Below are 25,709 nucleotides of genomic sequence, written 5' to 3' on the forward strand. Positions count from 1 at the left end.
TAAATAATATCCCTATGAATGAAAAATGTGGTCATATAAGCTGGATTTTACTAAGTTGTGGGCCATTATTCTACAAAGTCTCCTCTCTTTAAAAACTGATAGAAATATTTTTTCTGCTCTCAGTACTAAGAATAGAAGAGCTTCTCCTGGACAACAGGCTTTTTTTTTATATTATAGTTATTGTTAATGTAAATGATCATCTTACTTCTTCACATTGGCAAAATGAATACTTTTAAAATTTGTCACCCACATTAGAAGGAGAGGACTCTAGAGGATAATATATTTTTGAAAGAGTTTAGTCCTTTTCATTTTACTATTACAAATCTGTATTTTTATCTTGCACTTCTTTTTTTCCATTCTATTTTGTTTTTTCTAATTTAAAAACTATTTTTTTCTACTTAACTTTGCAGAATCTGTCTTTTAACTTAACAAATTTGAAGGACACTTTGTAATGCAGTATTTTCTTTATGAATGTACCATATACAAAAAGACTGAATGCTTCTTTTTTGCTTTGGCAATGAATAATTCACGGGACGAGTTACTAAATTTCAAAACTCTGGGTTACATTACCTGCCACTATTCCAATGAGAGGGATGAGAACTGCAAACACGAGGAGGTAAAGGGCAATCAGTGCAGCTTTGAAGGACTTCAGTTTCTCTTGAAGGGAAGGGCTGTTTTTAGGATCTAATAAAACAAAAAAGCCCAGCCTACTGTTAGAAAGTGTTATCTTCTTCCATAATTAAAATTGTTTTAATCTCCAATTATATTCTTACTACCAAGCCTATTGGAATAAAAAAGAAGAAAAAATGTTCCACATCTTTGCAGTAGAAAGCAAAAGGACAGTCACAGGAAAAGCCAATCCAGGTATCATTATAGACACTTGATTGACTCATCCACTCACTAAACATCTACAAGAAAGTTACTGTGCGCTACAAGTTGTGCTTGTCTGATCTTTTGGAATCAGCTGGTAAATTTTAATATCGACACTTACATATACAAACATAAATTTTATTCAATGTTCATATGGGAAAATATTCTGGGTGACAATAACATTTTCTAAAGTAACTATGCAATTTTTTAATATTTTAAAATCAGGGCAAATATTTATTTTCAATGACTATGATGTTAAAATAATTTTCTTGTTCAATTCCTTCTCAATAGTTTTGTATCTGGATACCTCTTATGATTTGAATACAGTGTAAACAATATTTAAGAAAAATGAAATAAACAAAGTGATTCACATTTTTACTAATCTTTAGAATGGATCAATGAAGCCCACTCTCTCTATATTTCAGAACATATTAATAACAGTAACCTTTTATTCATATGCGTTTATATGGCACTGTGATTTATATAATGGGATATTAATTGTAGTAGAGACAAATCAATATAGAGGGGAAATAGTAGATGAGGAAGTCATTTCTCTGATTAGTTGAATACAATGGTCATTAAAAATTTATTTTCTATGGTCATTGCTTTCATTAATCAATTAAAAAAAGTAAACGTTGCTTTCAGGTTGCAAATTTTTAAATTAAAAACAAACTTTTTTATTTTAAGGTATTGAAAAGAAAATGAGAGACAGTTTTTAAAAAGTAAAGAAAAGAAAAGAGCTGGATGCAGTCGCTCACGCCTGTAATCCCAGCACTTTGGGAGGCCAAGGCGGGAGGATGGCTTGAGCCTAGGAGTTTGAGACCAGCCTGGGCAACATGGAGAAACCCTGTCTCTACAAAAAATACAAAAATTAGCCAGTCATGGTAGCATGTCCCTGTAATCCAAGATACTTAGGAGGCTGAGGTAGGAGAATTGCTTGAGCCCAAGAGGTTGAGGCTGCAATGGGCTATGATCGCACCAATGCACTCCAGTCTAGGTGAAAAAGTGAGACCCTGTCTCAAAAAGAAAAAAAAAAGGAAAAGAGAGAAAAGGAAAGGAAAGAAAAGATGGAAGGAAAAAAGAAAAAGAACCCATAATAGAAGCAAGTGGAGATATAGTCCACCTGCCAGGTTGATTAAGCCTGAAAAGTAGGAGTCATCTTCTCATCTCTAATTTATCATCACAAATGTAAATTCTACCTTTTAAATAGCTCTCAAACATTTTGATTGCTTTTTCTCTGCTCCCGATGTCTCTCTCCTCCTTCTTTAAACTCTCATCATTTCTGTCTGTAACAGCCCTCACTATTATCTTTTCTTACATGTGTCTCACTTGTGCCACATCCTCCCATCCATCCTTCACACAGAGCACAAGATCCACTGTGCCCCAGAGCTGAGGTCTGTATTTCAGGTTTGCTATGTAAGAACTCATATATGAGGCTTTAACTTTGTATATGCTGCTTCTTCACACTGAAATATCTTCTCTTTCTTTTCTGCCTCCACCCATCCCCTTAGCGGTATGTATTTATATTTTGAAGTTTAGCAGAATTATAAGTAACTCTCTCCTGACATCTTAAATGATCCTGTTGAGATACAGCTGAGTATTGCTACTTTTTAGCTGTTGTCATAACCTGTGCAAACATGTTTCACCACTGCTATATGGGTTGAATTGTGTGCCACCAACAGATATGTTAAAGTTTTAACCATAGGTACCTGTGAAAGTAAGTTTATTTGGAAATAGGGTCTTTGGAGATGTAATCAAGTTAAAATGAAGTGATATTGGATTAGGGTGAACCCTAATCTAATGACTGATGCCTTTGTAAGAAAAGAACAAATAGCTACACAGAGAAGACCATACGAAGAAGGCGGGAAAGATGAGTGGTGCAGCTACAGAGGCAAGGAACACTAAGGACTGCCAGGAGCCCGTAGAAGCTGGGAGAAGGCACAGGAAGATTCTTCTCTAGAGCCTTCGAAAGGGCACATGGTCTTTCTGACACCTGCATTTTAGACTTCTGCGTCTCAGAACTGTGAGCGAATAAATTTCTGTTTTAAGCCTCCCATTTGTTACAACAGCTCTAGAAAACTAATACAGGCACCTACCACCCATGATTTTCAAATATTAGCTCACGGTGCTAGGATCATATTTATCTCCAGAACCTAATATTGTAGCTGGGAAGCCAGAAGGCTCAATCAATGTCATCGATTAATTTAATTTCATATAATACTGCCTTACTTTTATTTAAGCTTATTTTTATTCTGTCTCAAGAATACCCCTATTTGTCAAATAAGTATTATTTTAACATCCGCATACATTTAAGGTAAGTCTCAAGACTATAATTTTATATTTTGTCAATAACTCTAAGAACAACCTCCATGGGCAGCCCATCCCCCTCTACTTACTCGGAGGAAGCAAAGCTGTCATTGAGCGAGCATCAAATTTCACAGATTCGGAGCAGCTATCAGTGTCCTCCTGTTGATTGTGAAAGTGATCCCACTGCTCCATACTTCTGTGAAACAAAATGGAAAAATATACTAATTCCACATGAAATGGCTAGGGCTCTTTTGCATAATGTTTTAAACTGAAATTTCAGTTTGAAATGGAATCTATTCAGTTTTTCTTTTTTTTTTTTTAATTATACTTTAAGCTCTAGGGTACATGTACACAACGTGCAGGTCTGTCATATATTATACATGTACCATGGTGGTGTGCTGCACCCACCAACTCGTCATCTAACACTAGGTATATCTCCTAATAGCTATCCCTCCCCCCTCCCCCTACCCCACAACAGGCCCCAGTGTGTGACGTTCCCCTTCCTCTGACCATGTGTTCTCATTGTTCAATTTCTACCTAGGAGTGAGAACATGCGGTGTTTGGTTTTTTGTCCTTGTGATAGTTTGCTGAGGATGGTTTCCAGCTTCATCCATGTCCCTACAAATGACATAAACTCATCCTTTTTTATGGCTGCATAGTACTCCATGGTGTACATGTGCCACATTTTCTTAATCCAGGCTATCATTGTTGGACATTCGGGTTGGTTCCAAGTCTTTGCTATTGTGAATAGTGCTGCAATAAACATATGTGTGCATGTGTCTTTATACCAGCATGATTTATAATCCTTTGGGTATATACCCAGTAATGGGATGGCTGGGTCAAATGGTATTTCTAGTTCTAGATCCCTGAGGAATCGCCACACTGACTTCCACAAGGGTTGAACTAGTTTACAGTCCCACCAACAGTGTAAAAGTGTTCCTGTTTCTCCACATCCTCTCCAGGACCTATTGTTTCCTGACTTTTTAATGATCGCCATTCTAACTGGTGTGAGATGGTATCTCATTGTGGTTTTGATTTGCATTTCTCTGATGGCCAGTGATGATGAGCATTTAAAAAAAATGAAATGGAATCTATATTCTATGACACAATCTGTAATAAATAACATTTAATTTTAGCAAAAAGACCATAATTAGTTAAATGTGTATATCTCTCATATACAGCAATGTATTAAACTTACCCATAAGTTTTAACTTTCACGTAAAAAGACAGATGTATGTGGAACCCTCTCATGTGTCTTTCTATTTACAAACATGTATGTCTATTTTTAGAGGTGTGTTTTTTGAGTGTGCAAAGAGGTATCTCTTCTTTCTTAGCTGAAAAATTTTTTACAAGTGACAGAAAATAACGTGTAAAATGATTTAATCAGTAATTTAATAGAGTAAAAGGAAGGCAATAAAGAAATGTCTGGATCTGAATGATCTGATTTGACTTCTTACAAAAGTCAATTTTCCCAGATAATTGTTTTAATTTGCCTCTATCTGACAAAAGAAAGGATTTGGGAACTATGCCTGCCTTCCTCCATCCTCTTCCTCCACAATGTTTAAATCCATTAGAGAACATAGTCCTTGTCCATATCAACATAGGATTCAGAAAAAACAATTCTCAGAAATGATGCACATACAAATTGTCATTGCGAACTGCCAAATAAGGAATTTCCTTAGTATTATTTTAATTACTCTATTTGCTGATAAAACAATAATTTCCCTTAGAACAAATAGTTTTGCATATTTGGACTACATAAATATTTCCTGGATCTTTTAAGAAAATTATTTATTGGCTGGGCACAGTGGCTCATGCCTGTAATCCCAGCACTTTGGGAGGCTGAGATGGGTGAATCACCTGAGGTCAGGAGTTCGAGACCAGCCTGGCCAACATGGTGAAACACAGCTCTACTAAAAATACAAAACAATTAGCCAGGTGTGGTGGCAGGCACCTGTAATCCCAGCTATTCGGGAGGCTGAGGCAGTAAAATCACTTGTACCCGGGAGACAGAGCTTGCAGTGAGCCGACATCGCACCGCTGAACTCCAGCTCGGGCAAGAAGAGTGAAACTCTGTGTCTCAAAAAAAAAAAAAAAATGTATTTATTTATGTATTTACTTATTTTGAGACAGAGTCTCACTGACTCTGTTGCCCAGGCTGGAGTGCAGTGGTGCAATCTCAGCTCACTGCTACCATGTTGTCCAGGCTGATCTTGAACTCCTGACCTCAAGCCTGCCTCCCAAAGTGCTGTGATTGCAGGTGTGAGCCATTGTACCCCGTCTCTCTCTTTCTCTCTGCCTGTCTCTCTCTCTCTCCCCTTCTCCCTCTCTCCTCTCTCTCCCTTCTCTCTCTCTTCTCTCTCTCTCCCTTCTCTCTTCTCTTTCTCTCTCATTCACTCTTTCACTTTCCAGGGCTTTTCTCATTTTACATTGGCAGCCATACAAATATGTCCTTGTACCTTTTCCAGCATAATCTCTATTTTATGTGCATACTAAGCAGCTTTTAAAAATGTTCCTGTGTCTCTTTAACATGTATCAGAAACATTGGAAAGGTTTGATAAAAAGAAACTGATGGGCCTCACCCCCAGAGTTTCTGATATTTGGGGTGGGGGCTCAAGAATTTGCAATTCCAACAAATTCTCACGAGGTGATGCAATTGGTCTGAGGACCACATTTTAAGAACCTTTTCCATAAAAGGTGATTATATGCCTTCCTTTGTTGGACACAGTTCCGTTCATGTGATTGACAAATTCAGCATAAAGCCAAAATCTTCTGATCATTTCTTATTTTCTTGAATGCTGTGTAATGGACTTAGCACAGCACAGTTCTAACTGAGTGCACTGGCATCTTTAGGACAGCAAACTCAAATCCAGCCCAGGAAATGAAGGGCGATCATTCAGATGCAAATGTTCATCCCACTGTGGGGAGAGGCAGTGACATGTAAGGATATGACTCAACTCCTGTCAATATATTTTGAAAATATCACTAAGAAGATTCTTTATTTGGAAGTTTGCAGTGACAATCGTTGCATATTCCTCCTTTCTGAGAGTTGGTTTTCATGAATCCTATGTTGATCTGACCAAGGACTGTGTTCTTTAATGGATCTGACCACTGTGGAGGAAGGGAATGAAGGGAGGTAGGCATGGAACCCAAATCTTCTCCTTTCTCAGGTAGAGGCAAAGCAAAATAAATAAACGATTATCTGGGAAAATGAACTATTGTAAGAAGCCAAACTGGATTATTTAGATCCACACTCTTCTCTATTTCCTTCCTTTATTAGATTTAAAGAGGAGTTTTACTCACCAAGCAAAACAAATGAACAAAAAAACCAAATAATTTAAAAAAACTGACATGACAATAAAACTTAGCAAAATTCACTTTAAAATATAGTTGAATAATTTATAACCCTTTGGGAATATATGCAGTAATGTGATTGCTACGTCAAATGGTATTTCTGGTTCTAAATCCTTGAGGAACCGTCACACTGTCTTCCACAATGGTTGAACTAATTTACACCCCACCAACAGTGTAAAAGCATTCCTATTTCTCCATATCCTCTCCAGCATCTGTTGTTTCTTGAATTTTAATGATCGCCATTCTTGGAACCAATCCAAATGCCCATCAATGATAGATTGGATAAAGAAAATGTGGCACATATACACCATGGAATACTGTGCAGCCATAAAAAAGAGTGAGTTCATGTCCTTTGCAGGGACATGGATGAAGCTGGAAACCATAATTCTCCGCAAACTAACACAGGAACAGAAAACAAAACATCACATGATCTCACGTATAAATGGGAGCTGAACAATGAGAACACATGGCCCCAGGGAGGGGAACATCACACACTAGAGCCTGTCAGGGGTTGGGAGGCAAGGGGAGGGGATAGCATTAAGAGAAATACCTAATGTAAATGATGGGTTGATGGGTGCAGCAAACCACCATGGCATGTGTATACCTATGTAACAAACCTGCACATTCTGCACATGTATCCCAGAACTTAAAGTATAATTAAAAAAAAAATTGAAAAACGAAAACCCTATAGTTTAAGGCAATTGGAACTATGTACTAATGCTTTTTAACTTTGAACTCAGTTTGTAAAAGATGGATTCGCAAAAATTGTGTTCAAGTATACCTGGTATGTATAGACATGTGTCAATTAAGGACAGAGATACGTTCTGAGAAATGCATTGCTAGTCAATTTCATGGCTGTGTGAACATCATAGAGTGCATTTACACAAACCTAGATGGTCTAGCCTACTGCTGCTAGGCAACAAACCCACCCCAGCTGTGTGGTCTAGCCTATTGCTCCTAGGCTACACATCTATATAGCATGTTATACTGTGCTGAATCCTGTAGGCAGTTGGAACACAACGGCAAGTATGTGTGTTTCTAACATATCTACACATAGAGAAATGCAGTAAAAATATGGTATAAAAGATACGAAGTTCTGCACCTGTACAGGGCAATTGGATAAATGAAACTTGCAGGACTGGAAGTTGCTCTGGGTGAGTCAGTGAGTGAGCGGTGAGTGAATGTGAAACACTGTAGACTTTATAAACATTGCACACTTAAGCTACACTAAGTGTATAAAAAATTTTATTTGTTCATTAATAAATTAGCCCTAGTTTACAGTACCTTTAATACTTTAGAAACCTTTTTAAACAACATTTTTACTCTTTTCTAATAACACCTGGCTTAAACCATAAATTGTGTAGCTGTACAAAAATAATTTCTTTCTAAACAGCTTTATCCTATAAGCTATTTTAACTTTTTTTTTTAATGTTTCTACTTCTTTAACTTTTTTGTTGATAACTAAGACACAAACACACACATTAGCCTAGGCCTACACAGGGTCAGGCTCATCAACGCCACTGTCTTCCCCTCCATATCTTCTCCCATTGAAAAGTCTTCAGAAACAATAACAGGCATGGAGCTGTCATCTCCTATGATAACACTGCCTTCTTCCAGAATACCTCCTAAAGGACATACCTGAGGCTGCTTTATGGTTGAATCTTTTTTTATAAATACGAGGAGTACACACCAAAATAATGATTAAGAAGTATAATATGGTAAATACATAAACCATTAACATTTATTATCAAGTATTAAATACTTACGTAACTATGTGCTATACTTTTAAATGACTGGCAGAGCAGTAGGCTTGTTTACACCAGCACCACCACAAATATGTGAGTAATGCAATTTCCTATTCCCTTAGAACAGCCATGAGGTCAATAGGTGATAGAATTTTTCAGCTCCATTATAATCTTATGGGACCACCATCATACATATGGTCCTGTGTTGACTGAAACATTATTATGTAGTGCGTGTCTATAACCCGAAAAGCTTTCCTTTCAGGCTACCTACTGGCCCCTTCTCCATATGTTTGATTATGGCTTTGATCCTCACATTTGAGATATTCTGCCTCCATTTTTACTGAAATGCAAAATAAACATCTCAGATTATTCTATCTACCAGGTAAGAACGTTTGTGAAAAAAGCTGAAGACTTTTGAATCTGATAAACATCTTTACACCGTGAACTCTGAACGAGTAGGGATCATGTCTGCTTTTGTCCACATTATGTCACTAGAGCCTAAAGCAACCTGGAACATTGAATATATTAAATAAATATTGAATATACTGAATAAATAGAATATGCTGAATATTCATATATGAATAGATGAATAACTATATAGATATATTCATTATATAATTACATATATAACATGTAATACATATTTATATATATATTATATAATATATAATTTATATTATGTTAATATATTACATAATATATTATATAATAGGCAAATATATAATATATAATATATAATATAATAAATATATTATTATATTAATATAACATATTATAAATATATATTTCCCAATTATATTATATGTAATACCATATATATTTGCCAATTATATAATACATAATATAAATATATGTATAATTATATGTAATTTATATTATGTTAATATATTATATATTATATTAGTTGGCAAATATATTATATATTATATATTTTATATATCATATAATTGGCAATATATAATATTAAATATATTTATATTATTATAAATATATAATTATATATATATATGGCACAGGCATAGTACAAAAGTGAGTGACTAACTCTTTTGGGGAAGTGGGTAATCAAGGTAGGAATACAGAAAAGATGACAATGAATCAGGGTTTCGAAAATGAGCAGAATCTGGGGTAAGGTCATTCCAGGATGGAAAATATCATGTTAAAAAGCATGAAGGTATGAACAACATGGAACTCAGAGCAGTTTTAATTTTTCATAAAGACAACATTTATTTTTCACCTTAACATATTTATTTTTAATATGCCTTACTTAGGTTAAGAGAAAACAAAGATTTAAAAAGCCAAGTGTCCCTTTTATTATTATACTTTCTTTTCACATAACCTTTTCAGCCTAGATTCAGGTAACTTCCTGTCTCTCCCATTAAAGGAGAGGGGTCCTGCACATTACAACAGGCAAAAAAGGCTTTCAGGAAATAAAATGTTTTAATTTGATCTATTACATCTGTTCAATTTTCTTGAGTACCTTGGAGAGTGGGAAAAAGCCAAAAGGAGAAGAAAATGGTATTTTAAACAACCAGACTGTAATAACCTTAGTTAGGTTGGTAGTACACTATGCTTTTTCTGTAAACAGGTACAAACGAGGTTCAAAAAGAAGAGGCTGGAGAGGCATGTAGCTGGTAGCATCCGACTCATCAATTTCTTCCTTTATTTTTCTGATCACATAAATTGATCTGGCTTTCACAACCTACCCAAAATATAACATTGAATTACTATCTATACAAATGAAGTAAAAATTTATTGTTTGCTTTGGCAGTAGTCACCTGGATTAATATTATTAGTGAGACAATATATATTGTTTATTAAACATTTTGCTTTTCTCCCTTTCACTTTGAACTAGAGATGAAGCTTGATTTTGTTTTTCTTTAAGTTTCTAACCTTTGGTTTATTTTTTTTTAGCATATAGAAGTGATAATAAATATTTTGTGGATTACTATATTTTAAACCTTGGTTACCTTGGGAAAATTTATTTAATCTCTGAAAAAGGAAAACCACCTAGTACATGTCTATGAGTGGTTTAGACTAACTAACAATATTTGGTCTATAAAATGCCCCTGACAGGTGTAGTGGGCCAGAAGGGAGGTGAACACTGAAGCATACTCAGTGCAATGAGGAATGAACAATATTCCCTATGGCTACATTTGTGCACCATGGGAAGTCTGTTTGCTTTCTGGGCAATGTTCAAAAGGGATTGTTTTATCATGAACTGCACAAAATGTTCGTATATATATTTTCCAGAAAAAAAAAAAGATCACGTTCATCAGAGATAATGCAGCCATAGGATTTGTGGCATTTTCTGATGTTACTGTCTTTTTTCTTAGTTTGCACAGTCTCTCTGAGAATCTCATCTACTTCCATGGCTTGAACTACTGCCTGTGTCCTGATCGAGCCAATATAGCCAACCCAGATCTCAATCTCAGAATCAGCTTTTGTTTTACATAACACAACTAGCTACAAACGTGGATTTTCTATAGCAACCTAACTTTTCTTTTTCCAGGATTTTCACTGTGGGTATATCATCCATTTACATCATCTATTTATTATCATACCCACTTATGATTATCATTTACTTACTGCATAGTGGAGAATACGTGATATAGTTAGGCATATGCCGGCAAAGCACAGTCACGCAATCTGAAGCCAGAGCTTCTTTTCTAGACTACTCTCATCTATAAGACCCATATCCAACTGCACAAAAACTCCTGATTTCCTTTGATCCATTCCTTCCATTCTATTCCAATTTTCGGACTTTGGCTTATTTTTACCTACTCCAGCCAGGCATCTTGGGTAGCAGCAATGGTGCAGACAATTAAGAGGAAAATCCAAGGGCATTAAGAGAGAGGACAAATTAATAGCATCTAAAACACAGCATTTTAACAAAGAATAGTAGGGAAAAAGTCAAACAGTAGAAGATACCTTTTTTCAGGAAAAAAAAAAACACCACAGACATAAACTTGAAAAACATGATATTCAGTGGGTGAGTAGAGGAAGAAGACTCAGCACAAAAGACAGGGAAGAACTTTTTGACACTGCAGGACAAAAACAAGAAGCAGTCAGGGTCATGGAAAAGAACAAAGAAGTTCGTGGCCTGCAAGAAATCCATAACCTGCCACATAGAATTTAAGTTGTTTTTCCTGTGTGGTAGAAGCAGAAATAAAACCTTGCAAGATTGGCAGTAATAAATGTATAAAAATGAAAGTCCCTGAGTGCATAAATGAAAGTTGTTCATGCTCATGGTTTTTTTGTTGAGAAGAGAGATTCTGATGATTGCACTGAGATAGCACATCCAGGGGAGTTTTATTTATTTCTGGGTATTCCTCCTCATCTCCCCAACGTCTCAACAGCAGAGTGAGCCAGGGTCCAGTTTCTGTTCTGTTTTCTCTCCTTCTATTTTCACTCCCTTGGTGATCGCACTAGCCTCATTGCTTTAAATATAATCTAGAAGGCTGATGACTCTTAAGTCTTTATCTCTTGCCCATAGTTCATCTCTCAACTCCAGACCCATATATGCACTGCCTAACAACACCCCTGCTTAGAATTCTAATACGGTGCAAACCTAGAGGTCTTCTTTTCCTCGCCTTTTCTCATCCACTACATCCAATCTCTCATCCAGTCCTGTTGCTTTGTTTTCAAACGCTATGTAGAAACTGAGGGCTTCTTGTCACTTCCTTGCTAGCATCCTGTCCAAGCCCCATCATCCTTTTCACCGTGACATTTCTTTTTTTTTTTTTTTTTTTTTTGAGACAAGGTCTTGCGCTCTTGCCCAGGCTGGAGTGTAGCCATGTGGTCACATCACTGCAACCTTGACCTTCTGGGTTCAAGTGATTCTTCCACCTCAGCCTCCTGAGTAGCTGGGTCTACAGGTGCATGCCACCATGCCAAGTTACTTATTTTATTTTTTTCTAGAGATGCAGTCTTGCTATGCTGCCCAGGCTGATCTCAAACTCTTTAGCCTCAAGCAATCTACCCACCTCAGCCTCCCAAATTTTTGGGATTACACACATTAGCTATTGATCATGGCCTCACCTTGTTGATTTTAATAGCTCCCTGACTTTTACGCTTACATTCTTGAATTAATTCTCCACACACTTTCCAGAAGAATCCTCTTAAAAAGTAAGGCAGATTGAGTCACTCCCATGCTCAAAGACCCTGAATGCCTTCTCGTCTCACTCAGGCCCTCACTAAAGTTTGACTCAAAAAAGCAGACCACTTGTAATTCCTGCACTTTGGGAGGCTGAGGCGGGTGGATCACCTGAGGTCAGGAGTTCGAGACCATCCTGGCCCACATGATGAAACCCTGTCTCTACTAAAAATACAAAAAATTAGCTGAGTGTGGTGGCGGGTACCTCTAATCCCAGCTACACAGGAGGCTGAGACAGGAGAATTGCTTGAACCTGGGAGACAGAGGTAGCAGTGAGCCAAGATCAGGCCACTGCACTCTAGCCTGGGCAATAAGAATAAAACTCTGTCTCAAAAAAAAAAAAAAAAAAAAAAAAAAATAAAAACGAAAGAAAGAAAGAAAAAGCAAGCAAGCAAGCAAGCTGACGGTTCCTGAACATCCATTTTCAACCTACAACCTCTTGGGGCTTTGTCTTCCCCATCCTGGCTTCATTTTCTTTCCCCCAGAAGCATATTTTCCTTATTTATCTTGTCTATCATCTGTCTTCTCTCATCCAGGCCAGATCCATGATGTGGACTTTTGATCTCTTTGGTTCAGGGATCAGAGAGTTCCTGAAGGTGCTCATTACATACATAATGCAGTATTTAAAATTACATAAATAAAGGAAAGGCAAGATATTTTTCAAGATGACTGGATTTTATATCTTAGGTTATGCCTCAAGAAAACTTTGTGGTTCACTAAAGTAGGGATTTTAAAAATTCTTCTGTTACATATTGGAAAATAAAATATTTCTCTCTGCACTGCACGTAACTAGCAAACTGAAACAAAAAATATTACCCTCAGTGAACCCACTTTGCTTCAAAAGCATTTATTATTAAAATTACCAGATTATTTCAGCTGCTTACTCTGGTTCTAATCATTGTAATTTTTTAGTAACGTGAACATACATACATGCATGAGCCTTCATTAGCAGGCAGTGAACAACTCACACTGTTCAAGTGTGCCTTTTAATATCAGTTCCAAAGTTAGGACAAAAAGTAGCTTCCCATAAAGTTACTCTTCCTATTAAATGTCAATGTGCTGATAAAGGATTGTGAAATCCTTGGAGTTTGTGTAATCTATTAAAAGCACGTGCTCATGAGAAGTGACACACGTTTCTGTAACATCAGCTTTTTATCAAGTGGATGAAAAGTTTACAGGAAATTCATAGTGAAAGAATTTCAAGGTTAATTTGTTGGGAACCATATACCTTACTTTTTTGTTTTTATTATAAAACATTTTAATAATATTATAGATATGTTAGGATGAAATTTCTGTCATCTCATCACCCTAATAAAGGTAAAAAACCCTTAATTTTTTAAATGAAGCTCGAGTCTTCTGATATATGTATACCTGTAACATACTTCATATCATCATGCACCTATCATTTGGTATTATGCATTTTCCTTAAAATCATCTCATTATTTTAATATTTCAAATGAATTTTTCAAACTTGAAATTTTTTTTATTATTCTTTAGGTTCTGGGATACACGTGCAGAACGTGCAGGTTTGCTACATTGGTATACATGTGCCATGGGGGTTTGCTGCACCCATCAGCCCATCATCTAGGTTTTAAGTCCCACATGCATTAGGAGTTTGTCCTAATGCTATCCCTCCCCTTGCCTCCCATCCAGTGACAGGCCCCAGTGTGTGATGCTCCCCTCCCTGTGTCCATGTGCTCTCATTGTTCAACTGTCGCCTATGAGTGAGAATACGCAGTGTTTGTTTTTCTGTTCCTCTGTTAGTTTGCTGAGAATGATGGTTTCCAGCTTCATCCATGTCCCTGCAAAGGACATCAACTCATCTTTTTTATGGCCGCCTAGTAGTCCATGGTGTATATATGCCACATTTTCTTTACCCAGTCTATCACTGAGGGACATTTGGGTTGGTTCCAAGTCTTTGCTACATAATAATTCAACACATATATATATATAAAACAACATACGTTGAATTATTATGTAGCAGACTTGCTTACATATATAAAATCTTATTTTATATATATTTTATATATATGTAAAACCTTACTTTATATATATTTATATATATGTAAAACCTTATTTTATATATTTTATATATATGTAAAACCTTATTTTACGTATATTATATACATGTAAAACCTTATTTTACGTATATTATATACATGTAAAACCTTATTTTACGTATATTATATACATGTAAAACCGTATTTTACGTATATTTTATATACATGTAAAACCGTATTTTACGTATATTTTATATACATGTAAAACCGTATTTTACGTATATTTTATATACATGTAAAACCGTATTTTACGTATATTTTATATACATGTAAAACCTTATTTTACGTATATTTTATATACATGTAAAACCTTATTTTACGTATATTTATATACATGTAAAACCTTATTTTACGTATATTTTATATACATGTAAAACCGTATTTTACGTATATTTTATATACATGTAAAACCGTATTTTACGTATATTTATATACATGTAAAACCTTATTTTACGTATATTTATATACATGTAAAACCGTATTTTACGTATATTTTATATACATGTAAAACCGTATTTTACGTATATTTTATATACATGTAAAACCGTATTTTACGTATATTTTATATACATGTAAAACCGTATTTTACGTATATTTTATATACATGTAAAACCGTATTTTACGTATATTTTATATACATGTAAAACCGTATTTTACGTATATTTTATATACATGTAAAACCGTATTTTACGTATATTTTATATACATGTAAAACCGTATTTTACGTATATTTTATATACATGTAAAACCGTATTTTACGTATATTTTATATATGTAAAACCGTATTTTACGTATATTTTATATATGTAAAACCGTATTTTACGTATATTTTATATATGTAAAACCGTATTTTACGTATATTTTATATATGTAAAACCGTATTTTACGTATATTTTATATATGTAAAACCTTATTTTACGTATATTTATATATATGTAAAACCTTATTTTATGTACATTTTATATATATGTAAAACCTTACTTTATGTACATTTTATATATATGTAAAACCTTATTTTATGTATATTTTATATATATGTAAAACCTTATTTTATATATATTTTATATATGTAAAATCTTATTTTATGTATATTTTAAACATTTAAAATCTTATTTTATGTATATTTTAAATAGGTAAAATCTTATTTTATGTATATTTTATATAGGTAAAACCTTATTTTTATATTTTATAATCTTATTTTATTTATATTTTATATATAAAATCTTATTTATATTTTATATATATAAAATCTTATTTTATATATATAAAATCTTATTTTATATATAAAATCTTTCATAGATATTTTATATATCTATAAAATCTTTCATAGATATTTTATATATCTATAAAATCTTTCATAGATATTTTATATATCTATAAAATCTTTCATAGATATTTTATATATCTATAAAATCTTTCATAGATATTTTATATATCTATAAAATCTTTCATAGATATTTTATATATCTATAAAATCTTTCATAGATATTTTATATATCTATAAAATCTTTCATAGATATTTTATATATCTATAAAATCTTTCATATACATTTTATATACGTAAAATCTTCTTTCGTATACATTTTATATACGTAAAATCTTCTATATACATTTTATATACGTAAGATCTTCTTTTATATACATTTTGTATACGTAAGATCTTCTTTTATATACATTTTGTATACGTAAGATCCTACTTTCAGTATGTCACATACGTAAGATCCTACTTTCTGTATGTCACATACGTAAGATCCTACTTTCTGTATGTCACATACGTAAGATCCTACTTTCTGTACGTCACATACGTAAGATCTTTTCTATACGTCACATACGTAAGATCTTCTTTTCTGTACGTCACATACGTAAGATCTTCTTTTCTGTACGTCACATACGTAAGATCTTCTTTTCTGTACGTCACATACGTAAGATCTTTTCTGTACGTCACATACGTAAGATCTTCTTTTCTGTACGTCACATACGTAAGATCTTCTTTTCTGTACGTCACATACGTAAGATCTTCTTTTCTGTACGTCACATACGTAAGATCTTCTTTTCTGTACGTCACATACGAAAGATCTTCTTTTCTGTACGTCACATACGTAAGATCTTATTTTCTGTACGTCACATACGTAAGATCTTATTTTCTGTATATTATATACGTAAGATCTTATTTTATATATGTTTTATATATAATCTTGTTTTATATATGTTTTATATATAATCTTATTTTATATATGTTTTATATATGTATAATCTTATTTTATATATGTTTCATATAAAGTCTTATTTTATGTTATATGTGTTTCATATATATAAAATCTTATTTTATATATGTTTCATATATATAAAATCTTATTTTATATATGTTTCATATATATAAAATCTTATTTTATATATGTTTCATATATATAAAATCTTATTTTATATATGTTTCATATATATAAAATCTTATTTTATATATGTTTCATATATATAAAATCTTATTTTATATATGTTTCATATATATAAAATCTTATTTTATATATGTTTCATATATATAAAATCTTATTTTATATATGTTTCATATATATAAAATCTTATTTTATATATGTTTCATATATATAAAATCTTATTTTATATATGTTTCATATATATAAAATCTTATTTTATATATGTTTCATATATATAAAATCTTATTTTATATATGTTTCATATATATAAAATCTTATTTTATATATGTTTCAGATATATAAAATCTTATTTTATATATGTTTCAGATATATAAAATCTTTTATATATGTTTCATATATATAAAATCTTATTTTATATGTTTCATATATATAAAATCTTATTTTATATATGTTTCATATATATAAAATCTTATTTTATATATGTTTCATATATATAAAATCTTATTTTATATATGTTTCATATATATAAAATCTTATTTTATATATGTTTCATATATATAAAATCTTATTTTATATATGTTTCATATATATAAAACCTTATTTTATATATGTTTTATATATATAAAACCTTATTTTATATATATTTTATATATAAAACCTTATTTTATATATATTTTATATATATAAAACCTTATTTTATATATATTTTATATATATATAAAATCTTATTTATATAGCCATTTTTCTAAATAAAACATACAGCCATTTTTCTAAAATATAATTTTTTCTTTTGAACTTTTTTTCCTTTTGCCAGGGGGCAATGCTTCACTGATATAAATAATGATGTTATAAATATTTGCTTTTTTTTTTTTTTTTTTTTGAGATGGAGTCTTGCTTTGTCACCCAGGCTGGAGTGTAATGGTGTGATCTCAGCTCACTGAAACCTCTGCCTCCTGGGTTCAGGTGATTCTCCTGCCTCAGCTTCCCGAGTAGCGGGATTATAGGCATTTGCCACCATGCCCAGCTCATTTTTGTATTTTTCACCACGTTCATGCAGCTGGTCTCAAACTCCTGACCTCAGGTGTTGCACCCTCCTTGGCCTCCCAAAGTGCTGGGATTACAGATGTGAGCCACTGCCCCGGCCATTATTTTCATAATTTAGCTTTCTTCTTTTAAAATGTTTCTTTAGGATAATTCACCATATGTGAAATGAAAAAGTGAAAGGAAAACTATTTTGAACTTCTTGAGCTCTACTGTCTTAGTGATCTTTAAAAAGATAACATAAATTTATAAATATTCCAGACATATATGAATATGGCAGTTTCAAGCAAAATTCACTACCATTGAATAATAAAGCTGATTTTAGAATCATTTAGATTTTGATAAGAGTTAAATAATACCTAAAAGTGGTTTTCATTTTTATTTTTTATTATTAATGTAAGAGAGAGATTTCACTGTAATTGTCTGTCATACGTTGTTCTTCTTGGGTTATTATCTATTCATATTCACTGCTTATACATCCCCACAGGTTTCTTTTACCTGTGCATGTGAATCAGCTCTTTATGTTTAATACATATTTACCATCTGTCTTTTCATACTTGACATGCATTCGTTTTCCTAAGATTTTTCCCTATTTAGTTTTTTTATCATATTCTTTCTTTTTTCTTTCTTTTTTTTTTTTTTTTGAGATGGAGTTTCGCTCTTGTTGCCCAGGCTGGAGTGCAATGGCGTGATCTTGGCTCACCACAACCTCCGCCTCCTGGGTTCATGTGATTCTGCCTCAGCCTCCGGAGTAGCTGGGATTACAGGCATGCACCACCACGCCCGGCTAATTTTGTATTTTCAGTAGAGACAGGGTTTGTCCATATTGGTCAGGCTGGTCTTGAACTCCTGACCTCAGGTAATCCACCCGCCTTGGCTTCCCAAAGTGCTGGGATTACAGGCGTGAGCCACCGTGCCCGGCCCATCATATTCTTAAGGTCAACTTTATCTTCAAGATTTGGAATAAATAATAAGCTTGTGATCCTCCTTATTATATAAAATAATAACTTTGATTTTTGTAACAGCAGTTGAATGTGTATATAAAATGAAAATTAAATTAAGATTATTTGTGAAAGTAACAGCTTTATGCTTAAGGAACCTATCTGTAAGAAAGATTTTAGTAAGAAATGGAAATATTTATATTGTGCCTGATGTCACTGATATTCATCCTTGGTAGCAAAGAAGAAAGAGCATCAACTTTTGAATCTGAAATCTAGATTTGAGTATTGACTGTGACATCGTTTAGCTGTGTGATCTTAGGCAAATATTTTAACTTATTTGAATTGAAGTTTCTTTAGATATGTAAAATATGATCACAATATAAATTTAAAGAATTATTGAGAGAATTAAAAATAATTTTTGTAAATTGCCTGGTACACAGAAAACCATCAATATATGAATCCCTGTTATTTTAAAATATCACTTTTTTTTAAATATGAGCTTTTCTTATTTTGTTCTCACGGAATCTTCATGAGGTACACAGTAGTATTTTCCCCATTTTACAGGTTAGGGAACTGAAATGTGTAAGTAACTAGTCAAGTTACTCAACGAGGGAGCAGGGGAGCTGGAATTTGAACACAGGCAGTCTACTCCCAGAAGATCAGCTCTTACCCACTGCATAAAACTGCTAATCACTGCATAAAACATTCGTAATCTCAGTTCTATGGTTTTTCTATTTTTACCTGGTCAGTGCAAATGCCAACCTCCCATTATATGTTGTGTGAATCTTACTTAGTCTTCAAGATTAATCAGATTTCTAGCATCTCCATGAAGATTTATTTTTGATAGACTTTTTTCCCATAGAAGTAATTTTGGCCTCGCCTATATTTTCATAGTAATTATCTATAGCACTTTCATACTACTTAAGGTGCTAGTAATTATCTATAGTACTTTCATACTACTTAAGGTGCTCAAATTACATTATGCCTATTTGGGGATATGTTTTAAATCATAAGATTCCTGAGCACAAAAAGAACTATATTTTATTTTTTGTATCCTTTCCCCACATCTAGTTCAATGAAGTGCATATAGTAGATACCCAGCCAATATTTGCTATATAATCAAGGAAAGATAATAAAAGGCATTAGATTAAAGCCAAAAATGTTCCATGAAAAGTTATGAAAGGAGAATAGGTGAAATATATCAAATCATACTTTGAATAAAACCAGTATTTTAAATAAAATATGCTTAATTATATGAAAAAACCCCATTGCTAGTTCAAACTACAAAGCATTTAGTGTATTTCATATGTACTTGTGGACATATATGTTTTTCACTCATGGAAAATTTAGCAGAAATCCCTATTTTTTGATTATCGAAAAAAACCAAACCAAATTATTGCTGATACAATAAAGCATTCTACTATAAATCATTTATCTCATCATACACACACAGACACACAAATATATATCACACACATGCATGCACACACACACACAGAGTACACACATAACAATCAATAGAAACAATTCTGGAAAAAACATTAAAATAAGCCTTTGTTTTCTTTACCTTTGGTCCTAAAGAAAGCAGCACTGATTTATCCACTTCTCTCTCTTTACAATTGAAACCTAAAATCTTTATCTCATAGTATTTCAGCATCTGGTACATGAAGAAAGGAAATGACACATTCCTGCGCTGAAAATCTTTCTTAATGTGTTTCAATAGCACTCTCATGAATGCACAGGTTTGCAAAATCTAAATTTGTCAGATAACTCACTCTTCACCCCATTTAGGCCGCTTTAAAAAAAAAAAAGAGAAGTGAAAAGGAAAAGAAACAAGGGTTGTTGAAACAAGCACATAATTTACAGCAGATTGAGCTTTCCTTTTTTTTTGGAGACGGAGTCTCACTGTCTCACCAGGGTGGAGTGCAGTGGTGTGATCTCAGCTCACTGCAACCTCTGCCTCCCGGGTTCTACAGGCGTGCGCCACCACACCCGGCTAATTTTTTGTATTTTAGTAGAGACAGGGTTTTGCCATGTTGCTCAGGATGGTCTTGATCCCCTGACCTCATGATCCGCTCGCCTTGGCCTCCCAAAGTGCTGGGATTACAGGCGTGAGCCACCGTGCCCAGCCTGATCTTTCCTTTTTTATAAGTAATCTATGCCTTCTAAAACATACATTAATTCTCATGATCTCCTCTTTCATGTTACTATAATGTTGAGTAAAGACTCCATGTTTGGCTAGGTGTGGTGGCTCATGCCTGTAATCCCAGCACTTTCGGTGGCGGAGGTGGCTGGATCACTTGAGGTCAGGAGTTCTAGAACAGCCTGGCCAACATGGTGAAACCAGTCTCCACTAAAAATACAAAAATTAGCCAGGCATGCGCCTGTAATCCCAGCTACTCGGGAGGCTGAGGCTGAAGAATTGCTTGAACCCAGGAGGCGGAGGTTGCAGTGAGCAGAGATCGCACCACTGCACTGCAGCCTGGGCAACAGAGTGAGACTCCACCTCAAAAAAAAAAAAAAAAAGACTCCATGTTTAGTGATTCGGGTTTTTTTCTTAAATCCTTTTTCCTGTACCTTTATCCCTAGCCTCAAACACAAAACACGTGAAGAAAGAATATGATGCCTTAGCAAGAACAAGTAATAACCTAAAAGCACTCACTCCTGTTCTCTCTATAATGATAATAGCATTAATTTTTAGAGCACCAGACAAGTTGTTTATTTCCAGTAGTATAGTAGAGGGAAGGAATCTCAGGCATGGATCAGGTGAAAGGGATGTTCTTTCCCTTCTGCCATCCATCAGGGTTTTATACAATTCAACTCTGTTATTTACTCACATTCAAGAAGTTCAAGTATGACTCACATGAAAACGTTCAACATTACATTAATGAGCTAACTTTTACAACTGATATTTCTGGGAGAAGGTGTTTAGCTTATATTTCATAGTCACTCTTTTGTGCCCAAACAGGAGAAATCATGCTTCTTACCAAAAGATGCCCCAAATTGCTGTGCCCATGGGCACCATCCTTCAGAAGACAATACGTCTGCAAGAAAGTATGCGGGAACAGCCCACGGTCTTTGAGAGATGCAAAGTAACAGTATTATTCAGTCATTCTTAAGGTAACCACTAAAAGGCTAATAGTAGTAGTAGGACAGGCATCAAAGTAAGCTGCATAATTTCTAACCAGGCAGCTTTAAGACTAGAAGTACGATCACAATTTGATCCAGCCTGGACCAGTATAAATGCTAGTGGCTATTCCTCATCAAATTCTTACTGACACAGAACTGGAGACTACAAAACTCACACTCTTTCCTTTACAATTATTTGTATATGCTTCTTATTTTAAAATATAGTCCTTTTAGGTTTTTTTGTACAAAATCTGAAGTTTAAAATTTAGATATCCCTGACAATACTACGTGATTAGAAAAGTCAGACTCTGGGAATAACAAGACACCAACCTCCCAAAATTCTATCCTAATGAGGTTTCTTTCTGTCAGTGTGCTTTACTTTCAGTAAGACTCCGTAATATTGTTTGGTGTATATCCACAGTGCTAACCACTTCCCTATGTGATGATTTCCACACTCTTCAGCCAATCTAATTTTTCATTAAAAAACTTCCCTTTTTATATGTCTAAATACGTACTATATAATTTTATATAGTTTTATACATAATAATTATAGATTATGTAACATAATATTATCTGTTAGGTCTTATTATATGTAAAAACACCTTTAGCAGGGAACCATGTAAAAAATGTTCAGTTCAAGCCAATGATTAATTGAGAACAGAGGTAATGTGTAAAGGGTTGGGATTTTGCATTCATTCCTTCATTTGACTTCACAGCAACTTTGTCATATCACTTCCCTAATTGAGAAATTAATGTTTAGAGATGTTAAGTAAATTTCTCAAGATCAGAGTTATGAGTCATCAGAGCTGGTATTTAAACCCAGTCTGATTACAAAATTTGGCAAAATATAGTTTTTTCTTAAGCTGAAGTAGGTATATGTATTATTAGGGGACTATATAGTATCTCCATCAAAAACAGTATACAGAAAACAAACCACAAATATGGGCAAATTCCAGATCATGTGGATAGTTACTTTGTTCATAGTTATTGTGATGGATCCCAATTATTTTTGTTGCTTATGGATATATGTGTCTAGAATGAGGTCTATGTAAGATTATGTCCAGTGACCAAATAGAGATTCATAATCAAATAGACAAACGGCTTGAGAGAATTGATTCAAATGTCCTAGGGCTCATTGTGGTACAGGTATACTGAACTCAAAAGAAGATTTAACATTTTACACTCATTAAGAGGTATTTTTGTATGTCTAAAGTTACAACAGGTTGTTAGTCATAATATATAGTTAATACATTATGACTTATTTATTGTATGATATATATATGATAAAGTTTCGAGATAAAATTTTTCATGTTCTTAATTCAAAGCAATAAGTAGTGATTTAAATACAGATTTTAATAATGCTGCAATGGACACATATTGCTGTGGGATTATAAAGCATTTACAGAATTATCAAAACATTCTTTATTAAAATTGACATTGAAAAATTGCATATTGGCAGAGCTTTTTCTTTGATAATCATAAGCAGAAAACTGTGAAGGTACCAGTAACATTTTATATAGCCTTATTAAACAGAACTTTCCTATATGAGAATTATTGAAGTCAAAAAACAGAAACACAACAAGGATAGTACCAGAATTGAATAGTATCTTCCTTCTATTAAACCTATAATAATATTTTGGCTTGCCCACACAATCTTAAATTGGTGGTGTTAGTTAAAATTTTAATTTTTTTGCGAGATTTTAAAATTTAATTAACATATGCATTATATTTCAAAAACTTGGTTAAGAACTGTAGGCTTACAGTGTTTAGGTCTAAATTCGTGTTTCTCTATTTTAACATAAAATTATAATAAAATAATATATCAACACTTAATAAGGTATAGAGATCAATACATTTATTTTCTTTTGAGAAACACTGCACTATGCCATACTGTCTATTTTTAAAAGAAAGTTCATGGAAGACTTCTAGTTGCAGCTTCAACATCTAAAGAGCTTGGAAGTCATCACTCATATCTCAACACCACGAAAAAAACTGGAGAAACTAAAAATCAATGACGTCTTGGACCCATCAGAGAACTGAGGTCTCAAGGAAACCACCAGCCTGAAACCGGGAGAGAGAGGAGATCACAGAGCATCACAGCAGAGACCAGATCACCTGCAGCTGATGCCAGTGGAACCACAAACTGGCAGGAACACCTAAGCAGGAATTTGGCAAGAGGCTGAGTATGGACCAGTGTGAGCACTGGAGCCTCCTGGGGGCTGCAGTCTTCAAGGCGCCCCCTAAACACTTACAGGCTTTACTTCCAGGAATACAACTTGGTTCTCACAGTATATACCAAAGAATATCACCTGATGTCCCTGGCAGAGAGAAGGGAAATCTAATGATTTTAAAATATACATAGAGCATTTCCTGTAACAAAGGCTTACTCCCCAGTGAAAAGAGTTTATCAGAGCGTTATCTTAGCTAGGCAGCTGAAGGGTAACTATTCAATGCTCGCTCCCTCTAGTCTTCCAGCTGCAGTTCAACTTGGCAGAGAAAAAGGAAAAAAAAAAAAAAGTTTAGAAACGCTCATGAAGGTCACAGTCCAGGGACAAGGGCCCACTAAAAGACTGAGATTTAATCATAAGACTATAGAACACCTCCCCCGCCCGCACATCTCACCCCTCCATCAACAGAGCTCCCGTATGATAACAGTGGATGACAGCTGAAAGAGATGCAAGGTTTTTTTTGAAAGGGAAGTTTGTAGGGGAACCTAAATACAGTAGAGGCAACAAAGAGACACTACAGGTAATTTTAGCTTCTGACAGCTGTATCTACAGGAAATGTTAGACGTAACCCAGCTCCTAGCTAGATTAATATACAACCTCACACTAAAAGGCAAGTAAGCATACCTAAGACCCTAAAAGTCATACTGTCCTTAGACAGTTAGGGAAGTAGAATGGATAACATATGCCCAAAATACGAATGACTAATTTCCTTGCAAGATCAGCTGTCTCCTGCAAGCAACATTTGACAATTCACCCTTTCCTCGTGATGATGTCTTAACTAAGAAGATACAAAAATGCAAGGAAATGAAAGTGAATATGAGATCACTTTTATGTGCTATTTTAAAAACATAAATGCACATTGCACTGTGTTTAGGGAACTATGGCTTCAGAATTGTAGGAAAGACCCATGTAGTTTAAATGAGTTTCAAAGTTGTAAAAGTGTCAATTAATTTAAGCCAGAGCAAAATGCATTAAGCAAATTCTTAACCAGAAGTCTGTGAAATCATGATGGAATGTCAGCCTAGGGGCCCAAATGAGAGAAAAGAATTTATGCTATGGCCAAAAGGATTGTTGCAAGGTGGATACCATTGACTTTATAGCGATTTCACATGCTCGATTGCCTTTTATTCTCATAGCAAACCCTTTATTTTGCAATGAGAAAACTTAAAGACCCTTGAATAAATTATCTAGGGCCACCTGGCTAGTGACAGAGCATGAACTAGAATGTATGTTCTGTGATGTTCTAAGCCACATGGCTCACGTCGCCTTCATAAACATACATAATTGCTTATTCTATACATCTTCAGTTCCCCTTCAAATATCTCCATAAACTACTGCTTAAAGCTCCAAGATGGCCTTTGTGAGAGGGAAATAGGAACTCAGGAACCCAATTAACTTTGCCAAAAGAAAAAAGAATTTAAGTTGAAAGCTGAAATTGCCTTTCATTTTGTTCCTAAGCAGATAGCTACAGATAAAAGGTTAAATATCTCC

At 33.9% G+C, this 25,709-nt stretch overlaps 1 protein-coding gene across 2 annotated transcripts in view; it reads right to left on the reverse strand.

Moving 5' to 3' along the window:
* The window catches only part of MSR1 (macrophage scavenger receptor 1), an 87,868-nt gene extending 67,135 nt beyond the window's left edge, over nt 1-20,733 (reverse strand). The window contains exons 1-3 of one of the 2 annotated variants that reach the window (XM_019031879.3): nt 20,429-20,733; nt 3,267-3,373; nt 571-684 (exon numbers count right to left, since the gene is read on the reverse strand). In XM_019031879.3, the coding sequence (XP_018887424.3) occupies nt 571-684; nt 3,267-3,369 (217 nt within the window). In that variant the 5' untranslated portion in view covers nt 3,370-3,373; nt 20,429-20,733. The remainder of the gene's footprint in view (nt 1-570; nt 685-3,266; nt 3,374-20,428) is intronic. The other variant, XM_019031880.3, reaches the window with a different exon arrangement.
* Between the last annotated feature and the right edge of the window lie 4,976 nt (nt 20,734-25,709).

The sequence above is a fragment of the Gorilla gorilla genome, chromosome 7 (genome assembly GCF_029281585.2).
Source record: "Gorilla gorilla gorilla isolate KB3781 chromosome 7, NHGRI_mGorGor1-v2.1_pri, whole genome shotgun sequence".
NCBI classification, from domain to species: domain Eukaryota; kingdom Metazoa; phylum Chordata; class Mammalia; order Primates; family Hominidae; genus Gorilla; species Gorilla gorilla.